Below are 9,512 nucleotides of genomic sequence, written 5' to 3'. Positions count from 1 at the left end.
TACTGAAAATATCCCACATGAATGTTTCATTAAACTCATCATGTAAAGAAAACTGCTGGTCTGTCCCATGACTGTTTGCTCTTCTCTGTTAACCTGACAATTTCCTACTCCTTCCCCATGAGCATTGTAAATGCTCATGCACAATCTGGAAACTTATGAATGACCTGAGATTGTATCTGTCCCCTAGCTTTTTAAACTCAATAATCACTAAACCATATTAACTGTACCTCTTTTCTGCCTTTGCTTTATCTTTCCAGTGCCACTGGAAATACAAACTATTTTATATTTATATTGCCTAGTTAGACATGGCCCCTTAACTGATGGCTTTCACAGGGAAAAAGAAACCCTAACAGTTACTACTGTTATTTTTTAAGTTAAAAAAATTTCAGTAAAACAAATCAAAATAAAATAATGGCAAAGAAAGACTTACATATTTAAATGTGTAAACTGAGCTTCTGAACTTGATTCATTTTATCCTGGATGGGTCAAACTTTCATAATAGATTGATACTAGGCCACAGATTGGTGACAAAAAAACAAAAAGGAGACTATAGCATGAATTACTACACAAGCTTACTTTGTCTTTAAATCTTTTTATGTAATTACCCTCCATCTATCTTTTATATGAAGGGCCAGCAAACTATAGGCCACAGACCAAATTCAGCTTACCAAATGGTTTTTTATACAAAGTTTTATTGGAGTACAATCATGCCTATTTGCTCACACATTATCTATGACTGCTTTCACCCTACAATGCAGAGTTCAATAGCTGTTATAGAGACCACATGGCCTAATATATTTCTTTTTCTTTTTCTTTTTCTTTTTTTTTTTTTTTGAGATGGAGTGTTGCTCTGTCACCCAGTCTGTAGTGCGTGGTGCAATCTCAGCCCACTGCAGCCTCCGCCTCCTGGGTTCAAGCAATCCTCCTGCCTCAGCCTCCTGAGTAGCTGGGATTTCAGGTGCATGCCACCACACCTGGCTAATTTTTGTATTTTTAGTAGAGACAGGGTTTCACCATGTTGGCCAGGCTGTTCTTGAACTCCTGACCTCATGATCCACGTGCCTTGGCCTCCCAAAGTGCTGGGATAACAGGCGTGAGCCACCATGTCCGGCAGCCTAACATATTTCCTATCTGGCACTTTACAAGAAAAGTTTGCCAATCTCTGCCTTATACCATGACCAGTATGCCCTGATACTCAAATCTAATCTTGTGACTCCCTTGCTCAAACTTTTCCAATGAATCCCTGCAGAAAACATTGCTGGCTTCCTATGCAAAGACATTATTCTTTCCTGCTGCAGAAACACAAGCTTATTTAGATATTCATTATTCCACTACCCCATCCCATCTCAAAAAGAGAAATCATTATTCTAAGCTAATCACAGTAATTACATTTGCTTTCCTAGTGACTGGTTTAGAAATGAGCATGTGGTATAATCCAGCCAATAAAATGTCACAGGAAGATTACTGCAAGCTTCCAAGTTTTCTCCCTATTTAAAAGAAACGTGAACAAAAGCAGCCCTTCCAGCCTTTAAATATTGTCTTGAGAGAGCATGATGATTGGAGCTGTTGCTAATTAGCCAACCAAAAGTGGAGTCCTGGCTGGGCACGGTGGCTCATGGCTGAATTCTCAGCAGTTTTGGAGGCCAAGGCAGGCATATCATGAGGTCAGGAGTTCGAGTCTGGCCAATATAGTGAAACCCCATCTCTACTAAAAATACAAAAAATTATCCGGAGTGGTGGCGGGCACCTGTAATCCTAGCTACTTGGGAGGCTAAGGCAGGAGAATCACCAGGAGGCAGAGGTTGCAGTGAGCCGAGATTGCTCTTGCCCTTGCACTCCAGCCCAGACAACACTGTGAGACTCCGTCTCAAATGAAAAACAAACAAAAAAATGTGGGATCCTATAATATCCCTGTATCACCAAAACAACTTTGGTTCCTATGGTTTTAGCCATTGTTAGTTAGTTCACTTAGTATTTACAGCCAGAAGTACTGTGAGAATTTTTCCAGGGCCTACGGAATAATATCTACTTATTTCTATACTATGAAAAAGTGTTGCCTAAGCTTGCCTTATTTAGATATTCAAGTCATTCCCAGCTACTCCCATATCACACTTTTTTCACTAAGAAACCTGAAATGCCAATAAACCTTACAAAGTTCACTCAAGCATCTTACCATTTGTACTTGCTTTTGTAGATGTTTCTTTTGTAGGACATGTGAGCATCTTAGATGTTCCTTTTTCCAAAACTTCAGTTTTATTAGGTGTTACTCCTGCCACGCATTCAGTCTTTACAGATGTTTCTTTTTCCTCCCATGTGATCTTCCTAGGTCTTTCTTTTGCTGGCCATGCAAATTTCTCAGATGTTTCTTTTGCAGTCCTCATAATTTTCTTAGGTGTTTCTTCTGCTGACTGTTCAAACTTTCCAGATGTTGCTTTCCCCAAACATTGAATTTTGTCAGCTGTTCCCTCCACCAAGGGTGCAGCCTCATCAGGTGGTTTTTCCACCAAGCTTTCAGCCATGTCAGGTGTTCTTTCCGCCAAGGGTACAGCCTTGTCAGGTGTTCCTTCAGATGTTCCTTCTGCCAAACACACAATCTGGTTAAATTTTCCTTCTGCTAAATATCATCCTCCTGACTCTTCACCTGGCAAACTTCTACTCATTCTGTATGCTTTCCTTAAATACTACCAAAGTTCTCTTTTCTCGCGTTTTTTTTTTTTTAGACTGAGTCTTGCTCTGTCACCCAGGCTGGAATGCAGTGGTGCAAACTCAGCTTAATGCAATTCAAGCAATTCTCCTATCTCAGCCTCCCAAGTAGCTGGAATTACAGGTACGGGCCACATCGCCTGGCTAACTTTTCGTATTTAGTAGAGACAGGTTTCACCATGTTAGTCAGGCTGGCCTCAAACTCCTGAGCTCAAGCAATCCATCTGCCTTGGCCTCCCAAAGTGCTAGGATTACAGGAGTGAGCCACTGTGCCTGGACACTACCAAACTTTTTAAAGCTCTAATCCTTCACCTTGGATGTTTTTTACTGTGCTACAGTAAGAGGAAAAATGTCAGTCAGCACTGCTTCGTGGAAAATAAAAGGATGATGAGTTCAGCGAGCCTCAAGGCTGAGGTGTGACCTCAGTGAGACCTCTCCAATATGGTCATGTTTAAACTGTGACACAAATAGAAAGGAGAGGCACAGAAAGCCCTAAAGAAAGAGCATTCCACAAACACCACCCCTCAGCATGACAGTGCAGGAGGCTGTGACTTGAGAGGAAGAAAGGTACACAGACCACTACGGTGGCTGGCACAGAGCAAGCAATCCACAGAGGGGATGATGGGATGACAGAGGAACAGCAGGGCACAGCTCACCGGCGCCCCTACAGGCCCGATCAGGGGCTGTGAGGTTATTCCAGGTACAGTGGGAAGCCACTACAGATGACAGACCAGAGAATGACAGGCTTCACCTCCTACTTCCAATGAAACTGACCTGGCTGCTCTGTGGCATGGCTTTGACTGAGCGCTGGAAGGCAGTGAAGGAAGATGGGGTATGGTCTGGGATTTGTATACAGGGCAGAATCAGCAGGCCTTGCTAGGCTGGATGTGGGAAGGGAGAAAAGTAACACCTCAAGGTAACTCTTGGGTGTCTGGCCAGGTAGACTCGAAGACAAGTGCATTGGAGGAAAATGGGGACTCTTCCTGGGACAGGTCAGGTCCCAGAAGGGGTCAAACAAGTGGATGAATACAAAGGTCCAGTGTGAGGAGAATTTTAAGGGCCAGGAATGAGAGTCATGAAGATACGGACAATATATTTTTTTAAGATGTGGGCAGAGTGGGATTATTTTATTTTATTTTTTGAGATAACGTCTTTCTCTGTCACCTATGCTGGAGTGCAGTAGTGTGATAAGTACTCACTGCAGCCTCAACCTTCTGAGCTCAAGCAATCTTCCCGCCAAGTTTTTATTTTGTTTAAGAAACGTGGTTTTGACCTAGTGTTGTGGCTTGTGCCTGTAATCCCAGCATTTGGGGAGGCTTTGAAGGGTGGATTGCTCGAGGCTGGGAGTTGGAGATCAGCCTGGGCAGCAAAAAAAGGAAGAGGATGAATTCATGGAAGATAATTTTTCCACAGACCATGGATGGAGAGGATAAATTCAGTATGATTCAAGTGCATTACATTTATTGTGCACTTTATTTCTATTATTATTACTTTCTAATACATAATGAAATAATTATACAACTTACCATAATGTAGAATCAGTGGGAAGCCCAAGATTGTTTTTCTGCCACTATACAGTCTCAACTGAGGATGATGGGAGACAGTGACAGATCATCAGGCAATAGATTCTCATAAGGGCAACACAACCTACTTCCTTGGCATGGGCAGTTCACAATAGGGTTCACATTCTTATGAGAATCTAATGTTGCCTCTGATCTGACAGGAGGCAGAGCTCAGATGGTAATGCCAGCGATGGGGAGGGACTGTAAATACACATGAAGCTTCACTCACCGGCCACTGCTCACCTCCTGCTGTGCGTTCCACAAGCTGGTCATCCCAGCTCAAGTACATTTGAAAGGATCCATCCCCCGCCTGTCTTTAAAGTCATCTTTACTGCCATAGTGGTGAAGTATAGCTGCCACTTAGCTCCCAAGGCATGTGCCTCAGCATGCATTTCATCACAATCAACAAACAGGAGCTTGGTTCATTGTGAGGTCACTTCCTATAAATTACCAGCATTCCATTTCCCATTGGCAAGAAGCTAAGCACTGCTACTTGAATAACCAAACCTATGCCCAAATCCCATCTTTGTGGGGCTATCTCCTGGTACTCTTCCTAGCATAATTTTTCTCTTTGTCAGAGTCCAACCAGGAGACATAAATCACTTAAATACAAACTGGTAACATTTAATGTAAGTATTACAACAGGGGAACAGCATAATGAGGGATTGGCCAGCACAAGGTAAAGACAAATGCACCACAACATAACCTGTTTCACTTTATGGAAAGCACTGATGTTTATAAAATAGTCATGGTAAATTTATAAAACTAATAGCTAATTATTTTTACTCAGAATAGTACTAAATTAAGAATATAGGCCAGGCGCAGTGGCTCATGCCTGTAATCCCAGCACTTTGGGAGGCCAAGGTGGGTGGATCACCTGAGGTCAGTTGTTCAAGACCAGCCTGACCAACATGGTGAAACTCCATCTCTACTAAAAAATACAAAAATTAGCCAGGCATGGTGGTGAGTGCCTGTAATCCCAGCTACTCAGGAGGCTGAGGCAGGAGAACTGCTTGAACCCGGGAGGCGGAGGTTGCAGTGAGCCAAGATAAAGTGGAAGCATTTATTATGTATTTATATGCCAGGAATTAATGTGAAGCACTTTACTATCTTATCCAATCTTCAGGATAGATCTTCAGTTCTCATGACCACAAAAGACCAAGGTTCAGACAGGAGAAGAGACGCGGCCCGGCAGTGTGTCCCTAGAGCCTATGATCTTGCCACTAGGTTACAGTGCTTCCAGGTAGCACATGGTATGAGATTTTACTTTAAACAAACCAATAAAAAACACAGGCAAAAAAGGCATAAACTATTAAAAAGTGAAAGAATCATTAAGAGAACCTTAACCAAATAACTAAACATATTATGGAAAAGTTATTGAATTCATGAGCAAATTTACTCTAACTCTAGATTTTCATTGAGGGGTAGGTTGTATTACTCATGATGAACAAAACATGTTCATTGTAAGTGTATTAACATAAATATCATTAATATGGCTTATCATATTTAAATGTTCACTTAAAGCAATCCAGTTAAAGTTCTGCATATCATACAATTTTATACCTTGCTAGTTGATTGCAAAGTAAATAGTTATCCAAATAAAAACAATAAAACGTGATGTTTTTCACTGTTTGATGCTATTGTGAGGTGAGCATTTGATATATACAAACAGATGATAATAACAGATTGCTTACTTCTTTCATCAGTATATAAAGGTGGCTTCAGGATAGAATAGTATTAAGGGCAAAGAAGAATTTGAAATTTAACGTCAACTCAGTGATGCATTAAGATAAAAACAGAGACAACAGGGACATCCTGGTGAATACTGATTTTAACAAAGCAGATTCAGAGAAACTATTAGTTTAAAAAATCTTCAGTTAAATCTCTATAATCCAGGGCTTTGCAATAAATATGTAAATAAATCCCCAAATATCCATGCTAAAAGTTTAAAAGAAATGCTAGCTGATAATTAAAGAAATATAGCTTTTCCTTAGCTTTGCAGTAATCTAGAAACAAAGAATGTTTCTAATACTTAGACAGACACTGCAAAGCACCTTACAAAGAGAGACGTGTAAGGATGACTCGATTCACCGGCAGCCCTGGGCTTGTCCACAGTACCCCCAAAATGAACAGTAACTCCACTGTGTAAATGCTCATGAACAAAGTATTACAGGACTTTTCCAGTTTAAACATACCATATTTTCTTTCAGACAATTCTTCAATTGTTTACATAGATAAGTGATGCAACCATTCCATTTCTCTGAAAATTGAGCAAAAGTTGATTCTCAGTAATAGGTCCCTATGTCAGAGCACCACTAACATATAATGACTTATATCCAATGTTTTACATCCTAACAGTCCATATCATTTTACTGCTTTCCAAATAATTTTTCCAAAGAACTTTTCCCTTTTTTGGTGGTTCTTACAATTAGTTTAATGGGAGACTAAAAGAGAAGTTTTAAAGTTTAGGTCCTCTTTTTAGCCTTTAAATTTCTGAAAAGCAGGAGGGCAGAAAAGATCAATCAAACTAAACACGACAAAAGGGAGACCACAGTAAGGAGGTCTCCAGGGGTATTTTAGCAGACTTCCTAAAACATGTCTTAGCTGTGTGGAAATAAGACTTTAGAGTGGCCAGGTATGGTGGTGCAGGCGTGTAATCCTAGCATTTTGGGAGGCTGAGGCGGGCGGATCGCTTTGAGCTCAGGGCAACATGGTGAAACCCCCATCTCTACCAAAAATACAAAAATTTGCCAGGCCTGATGGAGTGAACCTGTAGTCTCAGCTACTTGGGAGACTGAGGCCGGGGGATGGCTTGAGCACAGGAGGCAGAGGGTGCAGAGAGCAGAGGTAGCACCACTACACTCCAGCCTGGGCAAAAGAGCGAGACCCTGCCTCAAAAAACAAAACAACAACAACAACAACAAAAGCTGCAAGGTACCTGGGGCCTCTTCTCCTTCGCTGACTTCGGGTCTGCACTGGGGCAGCTGCATGGGCCTCCCGGGCCAGGAGGCCTCCTGGGCCAAGTCCCCATTGCACTACTACACGACTGGTGGCAGTATGACGCAGAGCTGCACCAGGAGCTGTGCTGCAAGATTGCTGCTGGCGGCTGAGGCTCACTGCCAGGACTCACTGGTGGCTCGGGCCCATGAGCAAAGAGGTGCAGCTCTGAAGAGAATGAGGGAGACAATGCCAATGCTACCAGTGCCAACGATGTGGAAAAAGTGCGGCAGCTGCTGGAAGATGGCACGGATCCCTGTGCAGCTGACAAGGGCCACACAGCTCTACACTGTCTCCTGCAATGGTAATGACCAGATTCTGGCCTGTACCAACCACAACTCTGTCATCACCATACTGCTGCGACGAGGGGCCTGGTGGATGCCCTGGACCAAGCTGGCCATATGCCTCCATACCTGGCCAAGTCGAAGCTGAACATCCTGCAGGAGGACCACTCCCAGTGCCTGGAAGCTGTGTGACTGGAGGTGAAGCATATCATCCCAATGCTCAAGAAGTACCCGGTGCACCTATGGTGACGTGAACAACAGGAATGGCTGGACCACCTCTGCACCCACCTCCAGATGACCAGTATCAAAGAGCAGGTGGATGAAGTGCCCAACCTCCCAGCCAGCTCCACCTCCCTCAGTCTTTGGATACAGAGCATGGAGGAGGTTGCAAGAGAGGCTCCCTGGCTTCCTGTCACTGCCCCCACTAGTCTCTGAGTACAAAGAAAAAGCCCAGCATCTGGGACTTGGAAGCTGCCCTTGTCAGGTGAGGAAATTGCCGTCACCCCCAGATGCTGTGGGGTAGAGATGCTCTCCCCACAGCCTCAGGGCTACTCCTAGTGCCACAGTCTCCAGCATCTCTGTGGACCAGGACGATAGCCCCCAGCTGCTTCCTCCGGCTCCTGTGGCACTAGGCCAGGCTCTACAGCCTCACTTCAGCTCCGCAGACCTGCACTGTCCTAGCAGACCTCGCTCACCCCATGGCCTCCATGGTGCCCTCACCAGGCCCTAGATCCTTCTCTATGTTCCTTCCCAGCCATGAGCTTGTTTCAGTCACTTGGTTTGGCCTACGTGGGCACCCTCTGGCCAAGGGGGCTGCCGTGGGGGCTGCTGGTTGGCCCTGTGCCTCTCATCAGAACTTAGATTTAGACATGTCACCAGACTTTCAAGGAAACACTGCAGTGGGTGCCTCTGGTTGGAAGAGAGGGTTGATGAGGGCTAGACCTTACAAATAACAAGTTTAAGAGGGACCTTAGACCTTAAAAATTCAAAGTTAAGTACCCCAAAGCAAAAAATCCCAACTGTTTTTCTCCCAATCATTAAAACACCAGAGGGTGTAATGGTTTTGCAGTCTACTTGTAGTATTTTGCAGCCTAGCTGTATTAGGCTTATAAGTGGCCCCTCAATATGCCCATATCCTGATCCAGGAACCTGTGAACATTACCTTATATGGTAAAAGAAGCTTTGCAGATGTAATGAAGTTAAGGACCTTTGGCAGGGAAGATTATCCCGGCTTCTTTAGGTGGCATGTTGATGTACTCACTGATCCTTGTAAGAGCAGAGCAGGTGATGGGAGAGTGGTGGGAGGTGTAGTGATGGAAGCGAGAAATTGGAGTCATTCAAGGAGGGCATCAAAAGTCGAGGAGTGCAGGCTGCCTCCAGAGCCAGGAAATGGATTCTCCCACAGAGCCTCCGAAGGCACTTGCCCTGCTCCCACCTTGACTCAGTGGGAGGGAATTTAGAATTCTGGCCTCCAGAACTGTGAGAGAATACATATATGTTGTTTAAAGACACTAAGTGTGTGGCTCACGCCTGTAATCCCAAAACTTTGGAAGGCCAAGACGGGTGAATCACTAGCTCAGGAGACCGAGACCATCCTGGCTAACACGATGAAACCCCATCTCTACTAAAATGAAACATTAGCCAGGTGTGGTGGCGGGTTCCTGTAGTCCCAGCTACTTGGGAGGCTGAGGCACGAGAATGGCATGAACCCACAAGGCGGAGCTTGCAACGAGCTGAGATCGCACTACTGCACTCCAGCCTGAGCGACAGAGCGAGACTCCATCTGAAAAAAAAAAAAAATAATAATAATAATTTGTTGCAGCAGCAACAGGAAGCTGGTATTGCAGTGAAGCCTCAAAATCCACCTGAAGAAGGTTTCCCCATGACACGTCACTTGACTGTCTCCCTTGCAACCTCCAGACTCTAGGTCGCAGCCCTCACATTAAGCCCAAACGTTCAATATCCT

At 44.0% G+C, this 9,512-nt stretch overlaps 2 protein-coding genes and 1 pseudogene across 2 annotated transcripts in view; 2 read left to right on the top strand and 1 right to left on the bottom strand.

The window, feature by feature from the left end:
* The window catches only part of LOC117974454 (ras suppressor protein 1-like), a 120,343-nt gene that overhangs the window by 64,807 nt on the left and 46,024 nt on the right, over positions 1 to 9,512 (top strand). Inside the window, exon 3 of the mRNA XM_055092260.1 lies at positions 8,426 to 8,442. Within this exon, the coding sequence (XP_054948235.1) occupies positions 8,426 to 8,442 (17 nt within the window). The remainder of the gene's footprint in view (positions 1 to 8,425; positions 8,443 to 9,512) is intronic.
* Positions 1,473 to 4,651, bottom strand: LOC129393203 (ankyrin repeat domain-containing protein 30B-like). The gene is made up of 2 exons (XM_055092697.2): positions 4,509 to 4,651; positions 1,473 to 2,578 (listed from the first exon to the last, which is right to left on the bottom strand). The coding sequence occupies exons 1-2, from the start codon at positions 4,552 to 4,554 to the stop codon at positions 2,157 to 2,159; spliced, it is 468 nt and encodes a 155-aa protein (XP_054948672.2). The 5' UTR covers positions 4,555 to 4,651; the 3' UTR covers positions 1,473 to 2,156.
* On the top strand, positions 7,082 to 8,572 carry LOC112440980 (ankyrin repeat domain-containing protein 54-like; annotated as a pseudogene).

This window comes from Pan paniscus, chromosome 8 (assembly GCF_029289425.2).
Source record: "Pan paniscus chromosome 8, NHGRI_mPanPan1-v2.0_pri, whole genome shotgun sequence".
Classification (NCBI taxonomy): domain Eukaryota; kingdom Metazoa; phylum Chordata; class Mammalia; order Primates; family Hominidae; genus Pan; species Pan paniscus.
This window is presented reverse-complemented; position numbering and strand designations above follow the sequence as displayed.